Source organism: Diabrotica undecimpunctata, chromosome 6, assembly GCF_040954645.1.
Source record: "Diabrotica undecimpunctata isolate CICGRU chromosome 6, icDiaUnde3, whole genome shotgun sequence".
NCBI lineage: Eukaryota > Metazoa > Arthropoda > Insecta > Coleoptera > Chrysomelidae > Diabrotica > Diabrotica undecimpunctata.
The window spans coordinates 3,151,063-3,173,744 of record NC_092808.1 but is presented as its reverse complement, the minus strand read 5'-3'; the positions used below and the strand labels follow the sequence as shown (position 1 = coordinate 3,173,744).

The window sequence follows — 22,682 nt, the reverse complement described above, 5'->3', positions numbered from 1 at the left end:
ATAAAAAAAGGTCTGTGAATTTTTAAATGTTTTAGTGCTGAAATATGTTTGAGAAAATTTAACCATTCATTTAAGAGTGTAGAGTCTAAACTTTCATTCCACTGAATTTTTGAAAGCCAAATTTTTTGCATTATTATTTTTGCAGTTACTATTACAGGATTAATTAATCCCTTGGGGTCGAAAAAACTTGCGATTATCGAGAGCACTTGTCTCTTAGTGTAGGAATCTTTTATTTCGATTTCTGGCACTGAAATAGAGAAACTATCTAATTTAGAGTCCCAACAAAGACCTAATATTTTATTGGAATGATTTTCTGGAGATATGACATACGTAGAGTCAGTTGAAAATTGTGAAATATTTTCTAAAAATTGTGGTGAATTTGAACACCATTTGTGAAGAGATATGCCTGCCTTTTGTAGCAGTGTAGTGATTTGCTCATGCGCAAGTGTGAGTGTTTCAATACTATTTGTACCATATAATATGTCATCAATATAGCAAAAATTAATGATCATATCATGAGCGAGAGGATATTCTTCCTTATGCATGTTTGCGAGTTCAATTAAACATCGTGTGCTAAGGAAGGTAGCGGGTTTCGTTCCATAGGTAACCGTTTCCAATTGTATACATTTTAACGGCTCCGAGGAAGAGTTGCGCCACAAAATATTTAATAAGAAAGTTTGGTTGGGGTTTATTCTGATTTGTCTAAACATCTTTTTTATATCAGATGTGAATACATACTTGAAGAGTCTAAAGTTGACTAAAGTGTCAAATAGTTCTAGTTGTGTGGTATAACCCTTTAACATAATATCATTAAGGCTAAAACCAGAAGTGGTTTTCATGGATGCGTCAAAAACTACGCGCAAACGAGTTGTGAGAGAAGTGTCTTTTTCTACACTGTGGTGAGGCAAGAAATATTTGTTTTCTGAGTGTACATTCTGCAGAGACAACGGAACATATTTTGCATGTCCTAATTCAACATACTCATCTATAAAAGATTTATATTGTTTGTAAAGAGAATCATTTTTTGAGAATTTGTTCTCCAAATTTAGAAATCGCCTTCGCGCCATTTGGAAAGAGTCGCCCAATTTATTATTTTCATTAGGCGTGCATAGGGGTAAATCTACTTGGAACTGTCCATTCGGTAGGATTTGTGTTGTGGCTTTAAATATTTTCTCAGCCTTTTCATCATCAGGACTTAAACGCTTTATTTCGGGAACTTCTTCAATGTCCCAAAACCTTTGGAGAAGATTATTTATATTTTCTTCTTCAGTGTGAGATTGAACAAATAAAGAAATATGATTCGAGTGTGAATAGTTACAGTTTGAGTGAGAGTGCATCTTTTTCTTAGATGAAACTTGTGGAGATAAGTTACCGAACATGACATATCCTAAATGAGTATTTTGAAGCACTGGAAGACCTGCTCCAATATGAATTAAACCATCCTTTAATAGATCACAGTAAATTTCTGCACCTAATAAGAGATCGATTCTCCCTGGGTAGGAGTAAGAGGGATCACTGAGCTTTATGCCATCTGGTATTTTTATTTTGCTACGATCTAGAGGTACCTGAGGTATTTTACACGTAATATTATCCAAAACTGCACATGATACTTCAAATTTCATATCATTGTTTTTATATGGGAAAAATTCAATGTTTACCATTTCATTTGAGATGGAACAATTTTGAGAGATTGTGGAAATTTGTAATCTTTTATTAGTGGTAGAGTAATTTAGTTTATTTACTAAATCTTTTGTTGCAAAGCTCGATTGAGATCCATTATCGAGAAGACATCTTGCGTGTACAGGTTGTCCACTTTTAGAGTAAATTGTTACCAGCGCTGTGGCTAGCAAAACTTCGTTTTTTGGATTGAAAGTGGAGAGAGAAGAGATGCAAGATGAATTTTGACTTTGCGTGTCTGAGAGTAGACAATTTTCATTTGTCTGAGTGCTTAAGTGAGTAGAAGTGTTTGGTGATTCATTATATGAATGTGGAGAATTAATTGTTTGAGTAACTTGGGCATTATTACTCCTTTGGGGAGCATGAAAATGACTTTGAGAGATATGTGGTGCACTATGGCGAGTTTGTGAATCACCTTGTATACTTGCGGACGATTGAGAGGTTTGTGGTGCATTAAAGCGTGATTGTTGTCTATTTACGTGATTTTGATTACCATCATGTGAATTTGAAGCACTTTGATTGCTTCGAGTGGGAGAAAATAAATTATTTTCATGAGTGTGAGAAAAATTATTTTCTTCATGCAGAAGTGTATTGTGCTTTTTATTGCAAATTTTACATGTGTATTTAGAGATGCATTTATCAGTAAAATGCTTAGTGCCAAAACAGTTTCTGCAAAGCTGTGCTTGCTTTACAAAATTAAACCTTTCTCGAGAATTTGTGTCTTTAAATAAGTTACACTGATATATTTTATGACCAGTTTGTTTACAAAATATGCAATTTTCATAGCTAGATTTATTATTATTTATAGTGGAAATATGAGCAGTTTTTTGAGTGACTTTATTATTAAACTTTGACTGAGTTTCAGTGTAATTAAGTTTCTCTAAAACATCACATCTTTTTTCTAGAAATTCAAAAAATTGTTTGAGTGTTGGAACATTCTTAGAACCTACTTCATATTCAAAAGCCTTGTGAGAAGCAAAATCTATTTTTTCTAAAAATATTTCTATTAAAAGGAGGTCCCAATGTTCAATTGGAACTTCGAGATTACTAAGAGCTTGAAGCGTTTGCTTCGTGTGTACAAGAAAATCTCTTAGTACCTGAGGAGTGCATTTAACTAGAGATTGAGACTTTAACAGCTTTTTTATAAGAGTACTAATCACTCGTGATTTGTCATCATATCTTTCTTTTAGGGTTTTTATAGCGATAGCAAAATTTGCATCTACTACTTCGATACTGCTAATTAAGTTTAAAGGTTCTCCTTTGAGGAAAGATTTTAAATATATAAACTTTTGTACATTATTTAAACTTGAATTGTTTGTGATCAGAGTTTCAAATAGTTGAAAGAATTCATTGAATTCTGAGAAATTTCCGGTAAAGGTTTTCATGCTAATTTCAGGCAGCCTCGCACTGGAAACAGCATTATTATTTGAGCTAGGTACTTTATTTTCTGTTAAATTTAATTCTATTATTTTTTTTTGCAAACCTTTGAGTGTGTTGAAGTATTTTTCTTCAACATTTGCTCGATCAGCTGATTGTTGGTCACTGTCATCAGTCTGTTCGATTTCTAATTGAATTTGTTCATATTGTGTGAAAAAATTAAAAAGTTTTTCTTTCCTATTTTCAAAATCAAGTATTTCGTTTTCTGTGTCTTTATTGGCTATAAACCATTCTGAGATACGTGTAATTGATGCTTTAAGTGATTTGCGCTTTTTCTTTAAAGCTTCCATTTTTTATTTAAAGTGAATTTATTTGCAAATATATGCTGAGCGAGAAATAAGAGTGAATGATTTTGTTTAGTGTAAATGTCTTTTTCAACTAAGACGCGATTTTAATTTTAATAGAGTATTTTTACTAGAGTGATAAATAAATATTTTTCGTGAGAGCGGGCTGTGAGACAATCTGTATAATAAATAATTGTCAGCTATCTTTAGCGATATTGAGAAGAAAGATCTGTTGTCAAATCAAAGCCATTAGTTAATATAAATATTAATAAACAAATAAAAGTCGAGACAAATGTCTATCAATATAAATTACGTGCATGCAGTAACTATAGAAAATATAGAAAGAGTTTTAACCTCACCAAATGTTTTTCAAGTATCCAATTTAATTACCGCTGTCGCTTACCAGCACATAACGCACCTTTCACAAAATACACGTGTCTAATCTTGAACGAAGGTCAACTTGTGCAATCTTTCTTCTAGGGACGAGAAACCATTATTCTTTCTTCCTGTTGCTCTCCGGCGTGTGTAATCCTTTTCTTTCTTCAGTCCTGTGTCATCAAATAATCTGTGCTCGATAGGACCACGAATGAGTGGGAGCCTTGTAACTGGCTCCCTAGATGAGAGGGTTGTAAATCTTTTGATTCCAAGCCTTACTTCAAAGGACTTGTGAATGGATGTATCTCCATAGGTTTGGTTCTTCAGTGACCGTTGAAGGATAAGGATTGTTAATGGGAGCAAATATAACTCCAGAGAAATAAAAGCACCTTTAGTTTATCGACTTATAATTAACTATTTTTAGATTAAAGAGGTTCAAAACGACCGTAGCTGACAATACAATATCAAATAATTCTTTCTTTATCACACGTAAAAGAGAGAAACCGTATTTATGAGAAAAAATGCCCGATTTCGGCGTAGAGAAATATTTTATACATGAATTGAGAGTGTTGCCTCAAGGGCGTGTGAGTGAGAACTGACTAAAATAATACTTGGTGCGTAAAAGCATAGAATAATCGAACACACACATGTGTTCGGTTGTTCTCTGGTAGAAGTGTAGATTACCCCTCTTGTATTTAGGTGTGAAAACTATTTAAGAGGCTGTGGTGGTGCCAACAAGTCGGCTGTGACTATTTTACTTATTCTACACTAAGAAAAGTGTAAAGAACTATATTTTTAATTTATATTTTAAAATGATATGTTCATTTCTGGAACACCTTCCTTTATATGTAAAAAAATTTGCAACTATCTGAGGGCCTTATTTAGGGCCTACTATAAATTTGAAAATTTGCAATTTTTTTCCAGTAGGCTGGGTTGCAAAATTATTATGCAAAACCTATCAGACCGATCTTAACAAAATTTAACACACGTTTTAAACATATTACAAGGTTTTTCTAGGCGGAATATGGAGCTTGTAAGTCAAGTTTAGTCGAAAACATCTAAAGGATTAACTTCATTTTTTTGTACTTTTTTTCCAATTATTGCTATTTTTTCAACAATAAACATTAAATTTTCAATTTCTAGCTAACGAAATATTGTGTATAATTGAATAACGAAACTTTTAACTTTGTATAATTTTTTCTCTAGGATCAATATTTTTCGAATTATAAACGAAAATAGGAGCAAAAAAATCAGAAATTTTCAATTGTTTTCAGATTTTGTTAAATAAAAAATTTAGCACAGGGTTTGCGACTGGCGCATATCGTGATTATCGATATTGGGCACATCCTGAAGGGATTCCAGCAAAAAAATAGCTTCCTATGGAAAATGTCCAATCCAAAACAGATCCCGTCTAGACTATATTAGTTCTTGGTCCTTTTCTTGCCCGATGTTAAGAGTGTAGTGATATGTTGTTGAGTATCTTCTCTAAGCTCAAATGTGCCAGTGTACAGTTTTCAAATTGTACAAGGGAAAAGAACATAAATATCGTTTTATCTCTAATTTCTCATGTGATACATCCCAATATTCTTTCCTGAGCTATTCTAAAGAGTCTCCAGCAAAAACCTATTTGTTCTCTAAAAATGTCAAACTCAAAGCAGATTCCATCTGGACTAACTAGACAAATGAAAATGTCAGCGATCCTTTATACTGTCAGCACCATTAACAAACTATTGTTTACCGAATTGTTGGTGTTATATACTGTGCATTTATCTTCGATTAGATGTAAATTATACCTTAAATAAATAACAACATACTAGCGGACCAACTCGACATCGAGTTTTTTAAATGAAACTTTTATTTTGCGAGAAAAATATACAATATATACAATGACTGGAAGTAAAAATATTTTTATCAATAACTCAAAAACTATAAATGATAATTTCGTGAACTTACATTTTTGAACTATACGTTGAATTCTCTATTGATTTGACTAATAAAAACGAAACCGGAAGTCGACCTCAAAACCGGAATGCAATTTTTAGTTCATCAAATGTAGACATGGATATCATTTAGCAGTTAATTTTGCATGCTGATCACGAATCCGGTGTCAGATTTGCTCTATCTTGACGTTTTATGCGCGTTTCGGGTCACTTCCGGTGTCGGATCGCAACCGGAAGTACATATTTAGATTCGTCTCGACGAGACCTTTCGATCCATATATACATTGTGGGGTCTAAAACTTAAAGTAAATTTTAACTTCCGGTCATCTCAAAACCGGAAGTGAATTTTTGTACCAAAAGTATATCTTGATAATCTCATACGTAATACTAATAATATTCCGAAAAAATATTTTAATTATTTAATATGGTTTTTGAGTAAAGTGGTGGACAAGAAAAGGGCTTAGCGTTTTAGTATATAAGATTGGAATGGTTTAAAAAAAAAGTAAGTAAGCTAACGTTTACCGAAAGATAAAACGTAGTCACATGTAAGAAAAATTGTATTAGGAATATAGGCATCGTTGAGATTACTTGAAAAAGTTCATAAAATATATTTGTCTTTGCTAATCCAGGATTCACAAAAAAATTGAAGCCTATATTATGTAACAGAACCTTTTATTATAATGCATTCTTATTGTATTTGTTTAGTTAGGACAGCCTGTATGTGTATTTTATGTTTAGGTGTACAAAAATCTGCAGGTACTAACAAATCTGCGTCATGTTCTCAGCAGATCCATCGATTCCTATTTACATTTCGATTACTATTTACGATTCCTAGAATAAAGAGTTTTTAATGCTTTCAGCTTTCAATATACAGCGGATTGGTACAGTATCTTTTAGATTATATAAACCTAATCGAAAGGTAAATGCGCAATATACAACAAAATGGTCGATTTTTTTTTAAATACTATATTATTATTCTATTATTCTTACTATTCTGTAATACTATTCTTTACTATATTACTTATTAAGTAATGTCTATAGTACTACTAGAATATTTCTTAAAACATAAATCCAGATAAATACGTTATACTTCTGGTAGATAAGTAAGAGTGAAAAGAAATTTTTTGTGTAGGAGAAACACTTACTTATATAGAGAAAGATGTGCAAAGCATAGTAGACAACCAATAGACCCGATCTCGTCCTATTTGACGTTTTGACAGCGCATGCTAAAACAACGTAGGTGCTGAAGGTTTAGTGTTCAATGGAGAGATATTGTAACGTTATTTAAAATTAGACATATCGACTAAGTGGTTTTATTTGATTTTATGAAAGTTTGTGTCAAATTTTGTTTATTGTGGTGTAGCTACATTATAAAATCAGTACATTGAATATTATATAAATAATACATTTTGACCAATCCAGTTGTCTGGTTTTCAAATACCAACACCATCATTTCACATCATTATATGGCAGGGAGATCGTCATAATGTTTGGCATTCAGTTTCATAAAATCAATTGGCACTAAATCAGGTTAAACCAGTTTATATGTACGGTTTGACCTTCCAGTGCGCAGTGGAGCCCTCATTTGAAGTAAATGAACTATCGTTGTTGCTTTTAGTGAGATCTCGGATTTTGTTTTTATATTTAAGACGTAAAACCACTGTACTTTAGTTCTGGCGTTTTAATTTGTGGTGTTCATCACATGACGTCAGATCTGGTCTACTGATTGCACATTTTACTTTGTCAGGTCAAAAATGTGACTGTGTTTCTCTTTCAAGCTCAATTTAAGCTAATATCTATGTTTCCCTTACAACTTAAATTTCACACAATGATTCTCTTACTGATCTACCATTTTCTGTGGTATCTACTTCATCTAATGGGATTAAATAACTATTTTAATTGAAAATACGTTATATTTGACTTTAAAAGAACTTATTCTTAGTTAATATCGTTATTTAGTTCAATTAAATACACTCAGATGCAAAAAACACAACGGAGAAACTTTTGGTCAAATTCAAAGTACTCCAGTTTTTTTATTTTTAGCCCTATTTTGATGATTTTTTTAGCACACTGTAAAAATTTTTACAGTTAAAAGTTTTTACTTAGTATAGTGAGTTTTTTAATAAAATTTTGCATTTGACTTATTATACGGGGTTAATCGAAAGGTGGATTTTTATCCTAATTTTGAAACATCCTGTGGAATAATTCCTTTAGCGGATTTTCGTAAAACCTTGATTTTCGGTTGCAACCATGGCTTCTAAATATTATGTTTTCTGTTTTATGTGAAAATATGTAATGGTTCATTTATAGGAGCGAAATTACATTGTCATCCACAATTTACGACTTTTCCTATTATTACCATTATCTTTTGTATTAATTTGTAATACGACGATGGGGGCTTTGGTGACTGATTTCGAAAGAATGTCATATCAACATCCCAGAAGAACTGGGATGTCGATATGACAAAATAATCATAATTAAAAAAGTCCTAAATTGTGGGTGGCAAATTCATTTGGCTCTAAAAAATGAACCAAGGCACATTTTGACATAAAACAAAAAAAAAACACAATGCTTAGGAGACATGGTTGCAATTGAAAAGTAAGGTTGTACGAAAATTGGCAAACAAAATTATTCGAGGGGATGTTTCAAAGTTAGGATAATAAAACCACGTTTTAATTAACCCCGTACAATAAGTCAAATATAAAATTTTATCAAAAAACTGACTATACCAAATTAAAATTCATAAATTTATAAATAGTGTGCTAAAAAAATCATCAAAATAGGGATAAAAATAAAAAAAATTGAAATACTTTGAATATGACCAAAATTTTCTCCCTTGCGTTTTTCGGATCTGAGTATATGATAGATAATTCAGAAATACTTCTTTCTGACTACTAAATCCTATTTCTAGGCCTTATACTACTCTATTTTACTTGATTTTTCATTTATTTGAACACTACAACACTTTAAATATAACATTAATAATTTCACATAGTCTTTTGCTCTGATGACATAATTAATAACATTGATTGATTGCATGTGTTTGCTGTCATTAACTTTAACAGGACAAGATCTAATATGCATCCCTGGTTATTGGATATGTAAGGATCACAATTTGTGTATTAAAAAGCATAAGGTCTGTGATGGGATAGTCGATTGCGAGGACTACAGCGACGAAAAGTTTTGTGAACAGGAACCGTATACGAATGCTACTAAAGGTAATGAGGGTTTATTTTTTCTTCTCCGTTATGGTCTTTCAGCTTCCGAGTGGTTAACTGATGAGATTTTTCTTACTAAAAGAAATACTTTCGCTAAATTTCTATCAGCTATTCGACAAAAATTAAAATACTGTCGGTCTTTTAATAATGTTATTAATATTTCTTATATTTCTTTTTGTTAATCATTTTCTGAAATTGTCACATTGGTCTAATGTTTTTACTAGCTAAGGCTTCTTTCTAGAGCTTCCGTTTCTTTCAATTTCACTACATAATTTCACTTTTATAAGGATTTTTTTCAAAATAATATTGTTTTTCAATAAATTGACCCGCCACAACACAAACAAGATGCTAAATATTTCAATTATATTTTGTCGTAATACAATATACAGCTATTACAAATTTAAAAGACTACGAGAAAAAACAGACATAATGCTTTTGCAAGAGTATCAAAATCTTACTCAAGAAGAAGTGGAAAACATGGAAGAAGTGGAATTAACCATGAAGTATAAAGAACAAGAAGAAGACCAACCCGATGAGTTCAGAGTAGGACGATCCTTATAGAGATATATTTACTCTAAAACACAATTATTAGCAGTAAAAACATATTCAGGCGCAGATGTACCTACAGATCACAATATTTTAGTAGGAAAAATAAGACTGAGATTAAAAAGAGTTGTAAGGACGAATAAGCAAACAGTTACTATTGATAGAGAAAAGATGTTAAATGATACTGTAAAACAAGAAATAACTAGTATATTAGAACAAAAAATGAAGTTAACACCAAGCAAAGAGGAAAGTACTGAGGAAAACTGGACGAGAATTAAAGACATCTTAAAGACTGTTCAAGAAACAAAATTGAGTGCGCTAAAAGCAAGAAAAAAACAAGGGTGGATGACAGAAGAAATACTGAGACTTATGAATCAAAGAAGAGAAGTCAGAAATAAAGATAAAAACGAATATAAGATGATTCACGCAATAATCAGGCAGAAGATAAGACACGCGAAAACACAATTTCATAATAAAGAATGTAATGAAATTGAACAATATGAAAAGAAACACGATTCCTTTCATCTGCACACGAAATTAAAAGAGGTAGCTGGAAACAAACGGAAACAAGTATCCCAAAGTTTAGAAGACAGAAACGGACACAGATTATTAGACATCAATGAACAGTTAAAAGAATGGGAAAACTACATTTCTGAATTATTTGAAGATGAGAGAGTAGAACACTATACACCGATTGCTATATTAGGTCCATCTATAACAGAAAGTGAGGTTACACGTTCAATACAAACGGCAAAAAAATGGAAAAAACTTGGCCCCGATGAAGTAAGTGCTGAAATACTAAAGTTTTTGGGAGAAAATAGAATTAAAGCTCTGTGTAATCTCTTTAACACAATTTATGACACTGGGATATTACCAACTGGTTGGTTAAAGTCGACATTTGTCACAATACGCCGGAGAACTGTCAAGAAACATCGTCCAAAGACATGCGGTGATTATCGGACAATAAGTCTGATGAGTCACGTTTTGAAGATCTTCCTGCGAGTAATACACATCAGAATTTACACGCTGTTAGAGGACAGAATTAGCAATACTCAATTTGGGTTTAGGAGTGGCTTGGGTACAAGAGAAGCCTTGTTTAGTATACAGGTGCTAGTACAGAGATGCAGAGATAGAAATCAAAATGTGTACATTTGTGCAATCGATTTTGAAAAAGCCTTTTGATAAAGTCCGACATAACAAAATGCTAGAAATATTGGAAACAGCTGGATTGGACAATAAAGATCTACGAATAATTACAAATCTATACTGGCATCAAGTGGCAAGAATAACGGTTGAACAAGAACTGTCGGATGAAATAAATATAAAAAGAGGAGTGAGGCAAGGCTGTATATTGTCGCCATTACTTTTTAACTTATATTCGGAGGAAATATTTAAGGAAGCCTTAATGGAGACAACCAAAGGTATTATTGTGAATGGAGTAACCGTCAACAATATTAGATATGCCGACGATATCTTACTGGTTGCTAATTGCGGAGAAGACCTTCAAAATCTAATGAACAAAATAAAACAGACTTGTGATCAGTATGGATTAAAACTCAACGTTAAGAATACTAAATATATGATAGTTAGCAAACACAATTATGTACAGGATGACGGTATAAAAGTCGGAGATGCCACACTGGACAGAGTAGAGAAACTCGTGTATCTCGGCAGTAATATCAATGAGAGCTGGGATCCAACCGAAGAAATTAAAAGCCGAATAGAACAAGCCCGAGCTATCTTTGTAAAAATGAGAAACGTACTTTGCAGTCACGATCTTAGCATTGACCTTAGAGTTCGAATTACATCTTGTTACATATTGCCTGTCCTGCTGTATGGAGTGGAAGCGTGGACTCTAACTGAGGCTATCCTTAAACGCTTGACAGCCTTTGAGATGTGGGTATACAGACGACTACTGAAAATAAGCTGGGTCGACAGAGTTAGAAATGAATAGGTCCTTAGACGGCTGAACCAAACAACACAACTGGTCAATATAATAAAGAAACGCAAGCTGGAATACTTTTGTCACATTATGAGATACCCTGAAAAATATGATCTTTTACATCTGAAGAAGAACATCATGGCTGAAAAATCTAAGGCAATGGTATGGAAAATCAACTACATCGTTATTTAGAGCTGCTGTCAATAAAGTCACGATAGAGAATATGGTAGCCAACATGATATCCAACGATAGATAACGGTCATGGAACTAGAAGAAGAAAAAAAAAACACAATTGAAAAGTAAATAGAGAAAAATGAAAGCAAAAAGTAAAAATATGAAGATTTCTACTTGTTCAAAACCAAAATTGACGATGAATGACCGACATGGGAAATCTTAAATTGCATTCCCCATCATATCGATTCATCTAAGTAAGATCCTTTTATGAATCGGGAGTCAACAGATCAAATAAGAAGACGAGAAATAAGAGGAGCCTTCGATCCAATATTTATGGACCTAAAGACCTATGGGAAGCATTAAGTAATACAGAGATTTACATAGTTTAATTCGTATTGAGAATGCCTGATGAACGTTGGTCCCAAAAACTTCACAGATGAAAGTTCCCTGGACGAAGAAAAAGAGGAAGACCTCGACGCTCATGGAATAAAGGAATTAGAAGAGCGATGGAATCGAGAGGTATGGAGCAGGAGCAAGAGGTTTTGAAATAGCCAATGCTTTTAGCAGATTTAAATCTACTTGAATATGTTTATAGTAAATAAATCCAGTATGAGTTATCTTGCGAAATTTGAAACTTACTTTGATAAGTAATGAGATATCATACTGTAGTTTTATTGATTTAATAATCGACAACTTCAGGCAATCTTGACATAATTGAATAAGAGGTAGTTACAGTAACCACTGAGTACGTCACATATTAGAAAAAAAGCAGTAGTTTTTCTCGCGTTCCTATAAATTTGTTATAAGCTTAGTATAAACTTTTGGTTTTTGGTGGTGCGTTAGTTTTTGGAGCAACCATATCTATTTGTCCTATTCTGTTTACCTTTTTTTATTAGTTCTGCTTTCTTCGAAGAACCTTCGCATTAATAAATGATCTTGTATGGATTAAAAAAGAGTGTTCTACCAATACCTAGTAACTAATGCCTTTAACAGGATATTCTTCTGTAGCTTGCTGTTATATACGGGTGGTATAGGTGTGAATTAACTCGAATGAGTATCAAATGTGAGATCGTAATTTTACTGAGTAAACGTGTTCATAGACCTAAAAAAAAGTGCTTTGGGAATATTTTACTAACTTCGGTATTACTAATCCAATACAACCATCAGGGACTAAATTGAATGAAATCTTGGAATGAATTTATCAACGACTAATACTACCTAATTCTAAACAACTTTTCTGGACTAAATTGAATGCGTAAATTGTTAAGGACATCCACAGCAACAGTTTTCCTTAGGATTGATTGCACTTTTAATAACTAAAAGCACGTGAAAAAATATATTTAAATACAATTTGTACACATACTGCTGCTTTAGCGATTCTATTTATATAAAATAAATAAATGTTTGTGTTAGTTCGGATTCCATCTGTGGCTAATGGCGTGAATAGCGTTAGTAAAATTTATATGCTATAGTTGTATGCTGGTATTTATTGTCACGATAAATAATTCTTTCGTTTACTGAAGACTTAAATTGGAATGATGTTGTTCGTTGACCAATTTCATGTATTACGTGGCTTATATTTGTTGTGAGCTATATACAGAGTATCTATTTTCTGCGTCACGTCAAAAAATAACATTCCTACAGTCAACTTACTATTTTATTGTGAATAAACCACAATAAAATAGTAATTACTTAAAAATGCCATAAGAAAATAGCTTCAAATACAGTCAACTTGAAATCTAGTAGCAAACAGTTAAAAAAAATGGCTTCTAGAGTATACAAAATGTGTTGAACCATGACATATTCTATATTTCTAATAGGGTTTTACGTTATTCTTTGCAAGAATCATTATGCTTCGTACTATCTTCAGCGTCATACTGCTTATTTTAATGTTGTTTGCTTATATATTTCTTCCATTTTTATCTGTCTGCACTTAGCGCTTTCATTTCTTCAATCGTCATTCGTCTTTTACATCCAATTGTATTTATTCTGTCTATCCATTTTTCCTTGGTCTGCCTTTTTTATTTTCATTGTTCTATTCACTACTATTTCTCAGATAATTCTTTTGATTTTTCTTCATTGGATGTCCCACTATTTCATTTTACTTTTTTATACTAGAGATTCTCAGTTGCCTAATTTCTCTTTTTCCAATTCTATCCATTTGGGTATTACGAACAATCCTTCTAAAATATTTCATCTCCATAGCTATTGTTTTTGCTTTATGTTGTTTCTGTAATTGTGTACTTCATTCGCGTGTGTTATGGATGACACAACTATTGTGTTAAAAACTAATATTTCTTTCTTTCTAAGTATTGTTTTATTCAATGAATAATATGTGTTAATTGCATTCCTTCGTCTGTTTGCTATATTGGAAGTCTATTTTCCTTCAAGAAAAATTATGGGCCCTAGGTGATGATATATTTTCACTATTTTCACTATTTCTCTTTGCATTTAATTGTCTTAGTCTGTTCAATCATTATTTCAAACTAGTTAAATATTTTTAAAAAGAGTGAAAGACATTACCCGTATCCAATTTTCGTTCTGCGCGTGAAAGCGACTATAGTGGATTTCCAGAGACTTATATTTAGCCTCTCGTTATAAGTCCATTGCTTCACTAGATCTAGAGCCTCATTCATACGAACTCATGAGTACCTTATTGGACTTTCCTTGCGGGATGACTACCAAATCATTCGCATATTCTAAAGTCCCCATTAATACGTCCATCACCAGATTCCACAGCAGTGGGGACAAAATTCCGCCTATGGACATTATCTGTCGTGGAGTTTTCTATGAGTCTGTGGAGGGCTGTCTCGGTTAAATTGCCTGCTGTATAGGCATGCTGTTGTTATTGTTGTATTGTACTGTGTACCAATATCTCATCACTGATTTACCCGTCGAGCAGTTTCTCTAATGTCTTCTGTAGGAATGACAACTTACTGATCTTAAAATAATGTCAAAAATATTGCCTTTTCCGTCCTCTTGTCCCCGGTTTAAAAATGAAAGTTCCTCTAATTTCTCTCCATGCTTCAAGTATGTACCCGAAGGCTACACTACTTCTGCTCCTATTTGTTGTAACACTAGATAAGTACCATCCATTCCTGTTGATTTATACGGCTCACATAAGTTTATTGCCCACGCTAATGTTTCATAGTTTATAAGCGTATTATCTGCCTGCCAGTTAGTTCTTGAGGACCTCTGCAAAGCTTCGTTGCCTGCTGATGCCTAGTTAATTGGTGATTCAACTATTTGTGGTCCAGGGAAGTTCATTTCGAAGAGCTCTTTAACCGTGTATCTTCCTGTATTGATATACTCGCCCTTATAATTTAGAAGTGAGTTAATTTTCTTCTTTGAGAGCACCATTTGAAGTCTAGCACAAGCCTTGAGTGCTTTCAATCTCCTCACAGCGCTTCATATATGTGCCTCTCTTGGCTTTCCTTTAAGCTGTATAGTATTCCATCTTTGTATGACTTTGCTGAATAGCTTTCTCATCCTTTTCATCAACAGAGAAATATTCCTAGTGAAACTCCTCTCCGCTAAAGAGCAGGTTTTTTGGAATGTTCTAATAGGTCATTGTATTAATGTAATAATACTTATTTTGTATATAGGAAAAATATCAACATTCCAGATGGTGATAAACAATTTCTTACAATTTTTTACCGCTAGATTTGAATTAATATATTTTTCTACACTATTACAATACTCATAATATACTTTCTTTTGGTATGCCACTTTATTTTGCATTCACGAAGCGTCATTGTTTTAAACTATTAGTAACTTTTTTCTTTAATATATGGTCGATAGAGTAGCAGTATGTTCCGAACGTATTTCTCATAAATCAATAAGCTGTTGAAAAGTTTCGCAAACTATTGAGTGTTTTACAACAGGTGCAACTTGCCAAGAAGGATACATACCATGCCGCGAAGGCTACTGCATCGAGGAGTACAAGCAATGTAACGGTTACACGGACTGTCCGAGCGGCAGTGACGAAGAAAACTGCCCGACTCTAGCTCCTTCGACGACACTCGCTCCATTAGGTGGTATGTCGTTTTTTTCTTCATTGTGATGCAGCCTGTCTGGGAGTTCTACTACTAACTTGTCTTGATTTGAAATCGGAAATGAGAACTGTTTTAAATAATGAAATAATGGACTGTTTGTAGTTTTTGAATGGGATAAACCGTATAGGGACGTTAATATGTCGTCTTGATACTGACACTAACCAAACCATGCTCGTATTTTAACAACAAAACTTGATTTAATTTGACCTAACAATTTTTTGATAACTTTTTTTCTACTTCGCTTTTTTGTCTTCAATTTAGAAAAAATAGTGTAATTTTTAAGATTATATCATCATTCTCAAGCGAAAAATGTTAATAATAGATAAGTGAAAGCTTTTCCGCGAGATTTTTTTGTATAATCAATTTTGAATAATATAAACACAGAATAAAGATCAAGATGTCGCTCACGAAAAACGTGCAAAAATGAAGGTTTTGCCGCGCAGAATTAAAACTCTATAATGAAACTCAGGCGCCAAGAACGCGAGTGTTACATTATACAGATTATACAGTCGCGCGGCAATTATACAATCGCGCGGCAGCACAAGCGCGTTCGGCTTTAAACTCATCATCAGCAATTACCAATCAAGTATTATGTAGTTTGTTTAAATTAAATTATTTCAAATTACATGAAGGCCGTGTTGAAGAATTTATGAACTCAAATTTAGACAATTATGTTCTTGGTCCTTTTTATACAGTATATCTCAAAAAAATCTCGTAGAAATGTTTATTTCAAAGAAATACTAAAATGTTAACTAACGTTTTCTTATAAATAACAAAATTGCGTTGCTTTTTCTAACGTGCTTATTAACCAACACGCTTATACAGCACTTGCTTGCAGCTTGCACAGCTAACGAATTTCACTGCAATGACGGTTTGTGCGTTGACATCGCCTATTTGTGTGACGGCATTCCTGATTGTTTCGACAAGTCGGACGAGGCCAGATGTGATCCCGACTTGGACGGTGGGTATATTTACAGGTTTTCAACAACACAGATTGCAAATTTGCTACTATAACTAAACGGTATATAGTATAGTACATACATTTTACCGTATAACATATATTTGCAATAAAAAGAAACATAAATTGTTAGGTATCTTACAGTGATATAAAATTTAAACGTCCAATATAGGAAGTTTTCATTGTTTTTCGTGTATTGGTTCTTCTTCTTATTCTTCTTAGCCCTCTGTCGTCCATTTTTGGACATAGGCCTTTCCCAACTTCTTGCATCGATCTCTATCCTGAGCAACATACTTTCAATTTGTTCCGACTATTTTTAATATCATTTGTTCATCCCATCTTTGGTCTTTTTTTAATATCATTTGTTTATCTCTGATCCTCACCTTGACCCTCTACATTTGTAAGGTCTCCAATGTTGTATTGCGGCATTTCAACGTTGGTCTTTTTGTTTAGCAGTTTATCCTACAAAACTACATATGAGTTTGACAATTTTTGTTGTGATATTATCGGCCCTTGTTTTTGATCTTAGCTAGTCTTTCCTACAAGCAAAACAGATATGACAATTTTAATCTACATAAAAAAGTCAAAGAACTAGCCGGAGTAGGAAGTAGAAGAACATCGAATATATTGCTCGACAAAAATGGAAATATTATATTGGAGACAGAAAAAAAACTACGACGATGGAAAGAGTACATCGAGGAATTATTTCATGACCAGAGAGAAGCTAGTACATCTGTAGATAGCCAAACGGGAGATGTAGGCCCAGAGATAACCAAATCAGAGGTTAGTCAGGCATTAAACTTAATGAAAACCAATAAATCTGCTGGCCAGATGAATTACCAAGCGAGCTATTAAAGTTGGTCAACGAGAAAAACCTGGACATAATAGTAGAACTGTTCAACGCTATCTATACTACGGGAATCATCCCTAGAGAAATGTTGACATCCGCATTTGTGTGTTTGCCAAAGAAAGTGAATGCCAAAGAGTGCAGTGACTATCGAACCATAAGCTTAATGTCACATACCTTGAAAAGTCTGTTGAAAATTATCCCCGCCAGAATTCACTCTAAACTGGAGCTGGATATTAGTGACACACAATATGGGTTCCGCAATGGTATGGGTACCAAAGAGGCACTATTCTCCTTCAACGTGCTGACGCAGAGATGTTTGGATGTTAACCGTCCTCTTTACGTCTGTTTTATAGACTACAATAAAGCGTTTGATAAAGTAAAACATGACCGACTCATGGAAATTCTAAAAAATAAAAACCTAGATGAAAGAGATTTAAGGCTAATAACAAACCTTTATTACAATAAGCGAGCAATAGTACGAATTAAAAAAGAGACATCTGAAGAAATGGAAATAAAGAGAGGAGTCATGCAAGGCTGCATACTATTACCTCTATTATTTAGTGGCAGCCGTAGCTCAGTGGCTATGTTACTGGCTTAACAAGCTGGAGGGCCTGGGTTCGAATCCCGGCACCGACAAAAATTTAAAATTTCCAATTTAACTGAGCTGCCATCGTGCTTCGGAGGGCACGTAAAGCCGTCGGTCCCGGCTACGAAAGTAGTCGTTAGGTCATGTTAGGGGCGCTTGCGCGACCTGAAAACCCTAACACTAGACTTTAGCCAGAAGGTTACACGAACTTTACTTTACCTCTATTATTTAACGCTTATTCTGAAGAGGTAATTCGAGAAACTCTGGAAGATGAAACAGTCGGCATAAGAGTAAATGGAGTCTTAGTTAACATCAGATATGCAGATGATACAGTAATAATAGCCTATAGTTTACAAGACCTGAAAAGACTCATAAGTAAAATAGTAATGTGTAGTAGGAAGTACGGACTCTCGCTCAATATCAAAACGACGAAGTTTATGAAAATTTCTAAAAACAACCATAATACTAACGAAATCTTGATAGTAGAAGGCCAGGAGATCGAAAGAGTAAAAAAGTACACTTACCTAGGATCACTTATAACAGAAAATAATGACTACACTGCAGAAATCAAAGTCAGAATCGAAAAAGCACGTTCTAATTTTATGAAAATGAAAAAGGTCCTATGTGGCAAAGATTTAACATTAGCTCTTAAAGTACGCCTAACAAAATGTTACGTATACAGTGTACTATACTATGGAGTGGAATCATGGACGTTAACTCTAGACACAATGAGACGACTTAACGCCTTTGAAATGTGGACCTATAGAAGAATTATGAGGGTTTCCTGGGTCGATAGAGTTACGAATAATGAAGTACTGAGAAGAATAGGTAAAGAGAAGAAAGTTGAACTTACAATTAAAGAAAGAAAGCTACAGTATCTCGGACGTGTGATGCGGGGAGAGAAGTATGGCATCCTGCGACTCATAATGCAAGGAAAGATAGATGGCAGAAGAATCATCGGAAGAAGACGAATTTCATGGCTTAATAACCTGAGAGAATGGTTTGTATGCAGCTCAAAACAACTATTTAGAGCTACTGCCTCAAAAATTAAAATAGCTATGATGATTGCCAACTTCCGTAGCGGAGATGGCACCTGAAGAAGAAGTCTTTCCTATTTTTTTATCTGACAGTTGTATCTCTAATATTGCCCTTTTCATTGCCCTTTCTGTTCTCAAGTATTGAGCAGTCGCTTTTCTCTTGGCTTCGGTATACTTCAAATATGATTCCAGCTACTAATTTTAAAGCCTGCTTGCAGTTGTTCACATTTTCGTGTAGACTGTCCAGCTTTGTTCTAGGGTTCCTTGTATGTGTAACCGGAATCGTTTTCATGTTTTCATTATTTAGCATATGTAAATTGTATTTTATTTATCTAGTGCCCCTTTCTTTGTTGGAGTTAGAAATTAGTCGTCGAAACTTGGCTCATACCATGAAGTGGTCTGAGTCAATATTGCCATACTAATTCTCAGTTTTTGGTCTTAATTTTTAATTTCTGAATATACACTTGTATATAAGTTTATCATTGGCTAAAACATCAATAAATTGTCCTTGAAGACCATAAAATAGTACTTCATCTAACCATTTTTGAATTTAGGAATCTATGCCGTCTTATTTTTATATCTTTTTTCATCTATTCTTTTTTCTTTATGTTCTATTTCATTGTAATCCTCACTCTTTTTGTTTGTATGTTTTTTTCTTGTTGGTTTTTGTTTTATGATATTGTTTATGTCAACTGTTAAGTACATGTGGTACGTTTTTTTTCCAATCGATTTCTTTCTTTTCCAATTTCTTGTATATCTTTTCGTTTTCATTCCTTCAAATCCGCTATTTTATTTCAAAATATTTAACTGCTGCTCTCAAACTATCATGGGCGACAAACAGTTATCCAATATTTTGACTACAGGCGTATTTATCTTGTTTGAGTTACAGTGTCACAATTTCCGTATGTTTGTATTTATTTTTCGTTTTGTTTATTGTTTTACATTTGCATTTGGAAAATGGCTGTTCATATTACTTAGCTTAATCATATCAATTTTTTAAAACTGTGAAGGCCTTTCGCTTACTTGAAATCGATTACAATTTGATAATTATTTGGATTAAGACGAAAAATACAAATCAGAAGTTTCAATACGAATTCCTTAATATTTTTTTTAGTTATAGTAGTAAATATTTCTAATAATATGCTATTTTATGTGAAAAGTGTTAACATATATGTTTTATGTGCAATATTACTCACAACACTATTAAACATATATTATTTATGAAATTTTTCGGTTACTTAATTTTACCGTTGGGATAGCGACTACAAATTTTGTTGTTTGAAATTTTTAACCACTCTCGTCAAAGCGTTAATATTGAAAATATTACAACGAGCGTTCGTACAAACGTTTTTAATAGACTACAAACCCATGGGATTTTTTTAATACACCATGAATGACATATAAATCAATACTACAATATGTAATAACAACTTAAGAAACTATGCCGTCAATTTTTATCGGTACTCAAACAGGTGACGCAATAGTGACAGATAACGTTACAGCGCCACTATACGGGACGTCAAACCCGTCTATACAGTGTGTCAAATTGCCAAAAATGGATAAAAAGTTTTCCGAAAATAAAAAATTTTACCTGCTACTGGTACCATATTTTCTTACGACGTTAGGTCGCATGTCCTTATTTTTGTATTATCTACAAAGTTATAAATGTCTTATGATTTGGCCAAAAAGTCCCCCCACCCCTTGAGGTGTAAGTTTATCTTACGTGTGACTCACTTGTCCCGATAAAAAATGACGGCATAGTTTCTAAAGTTGTTAATACATATTTTAGTATTGTTTTATACGTGATTGATCAAATGAACCATTAAAAATCTCCCATTGGCTTGTAGTCTATAACTTACGTTACCCAGAAACTGTTTTTACAGTTCTTTATAGAATATTTATATTTATCTAACAAATTCACCCAGTTTAAATATATTGGTATATATATATATTATGTAAGAACTAATAACAAGCATTTAAATCCACCGTTAGCTTGCATGCCTTCTAAAGTATTACTATTGTTGTCCAGTTTGTCAGCCCGACGAAGTTCTTTGCGGCGATGGTACCTGCGTCTTCGGTAAAAAGTGTGACCGAATCTCTGATTGTCTAGATAGATTTGACGAGCTTGGTTGTACTGGTTTCTGTGACATCACCGAATTTCAGTGCGGTAATGGTAAATGTATATCTGAGAAGTTGCGCTGTGACGGTTTCCAAGATTGTCTCGACAATTCCGACGAGCAGAACTGCGGTAGGTGTTTTGTTTGCGATTGCTACGGTTTGGAATGGATAGAGCTTCAGCGAGAAAGGTTCATGGAGACGCGACATCGCGTTTTGCTTTTTAACATCCTCTAATACTTTGTTACGATGAGTATTTGTTTAAAACGATTTAATTTGTGTAATTCATTATAGGGAATTTATAGGAAAAGTACATATTTTGCAAAAAATTGTTGTCAGTCTGCTCAAAAAGATCTAGATAGATATAAATAAACAGATCAGACAGATGAGAAAAGTGGGAAATGCTACCAAGTAACAAACTTTAAATGGAAAATTTCAGATCATACAATTCGAGAAATGTACCGTAGGATATGGATTGGCAATTTTAAAAACACTTTGATATAAAACGTACCACAATGACATTGCATAGAGAACAATGAAACATCCGGTGGAACGGTTATACGTTCAAAAATGAATATACAACCAAAATCATACTCTAAATAAATGTGTTGCTTTCTGCACATACAATGACTTCTATATAACAGACAAAGCCATCAGAAAGAAGGGATGAATATATATGTTTAATCTAGGACTCGCCTCGCTGATTTAGTACATATTTAAATACATTCGTCGGTTGATCAACAGAGTGGTGAGTGCCAGACGTTATTTAACGAAAAATCGGAGGATCTACCGATATCAGTGACCTAAAAGTACTCTCTAATAGATGCTTACAACACCAACCTATACTTTCTAAATAGTATAGGTTGGTAATATAACAATCTTCATGCATAAAAACGCAAATTAAATAGACCTCATAAACTATAGGCCAATCATCTTTTCCACCTATATAAATTTTACTAAAAAAGTTGAACTACTCTTTAAGCCAAACAAAAATGGTTAGGTCCTAGGTCATTATTAATTACCATCACACTGGTTTTAATTCCTAAAAGGACGTGAATGTTTTATCTAACAAATATCGTATTACGAAACAGGAATATTTCCACAAATATAGTAGGAATCTACGTTTTTTCTACTTGCCAAAAACCTTAACTCTCTCTTAAACTGCTTCTTAAAGTAGGTAATTCTCAATAGGATTGATCAGAAATGGTAAGAAACAATGGGACGTAAACAACTCAGTTTCAGAAATGAATTGGGAACTAAAGAACTATTGTTCTCAATGTTAACAGTTCTCCAAAGTTAATGGAAAGCACAGGCATCAATATATATCTGTTTTATAGATTTTAAGGGTCCAATCCGAGAGGCTGCTGAGCATCTAGAGCTGATGTAAATAGGTGATATAGATCTAAGGCTTGTACAAAATTTATATTGAAAACAATAAGTATTTGTTCTGGTAGACAACAACGTGATAGGCAAAATATTCGTTGAATG

At 33.3% G+C, this 22,682-nt stretch overlaps 1 protein-coding gene across 29 annotated transcripts in view; it reads left to right on the top strand.

The window, feature by feature from the left end:
• The window catches only part of trol (terribly reduced optic lobes), a 1,082,793-nt gene that overhangs the window by 903,178 nt on the left and 156,933 nt on the right, over window positions 1–22,682 (top strand). For 13 of the 29 annotated variants that reach the window (XM_072534000.1, XM_072533999.1, XM_072534008.1 and 10 more), the window contains 2 exons: window positions 15,478–15,630; window positions 21,109–21,327. The exons of 5 other annotated variants lie outside the window; for them this stretch is intronic. In XM_072534000.1, the coding sequence (XP_072390101.1) occupies window positions 15,478–15,630; window positions 21,109–21,327 (372 nt within the window). Of the gene's footprint in view, window positions 1–8,778; window positions 8,932–15,477; window positions 15,631–16,486; window positions 16,610–21,108; window positions 21,328–22,682 lie in introns of all 29 variants that reach the window. 11 more of the 29 variants (XM_072534014.1, XM_072534010.1, XM_072534006.1 and 8 more) reach the window with 5 other exon arrangements.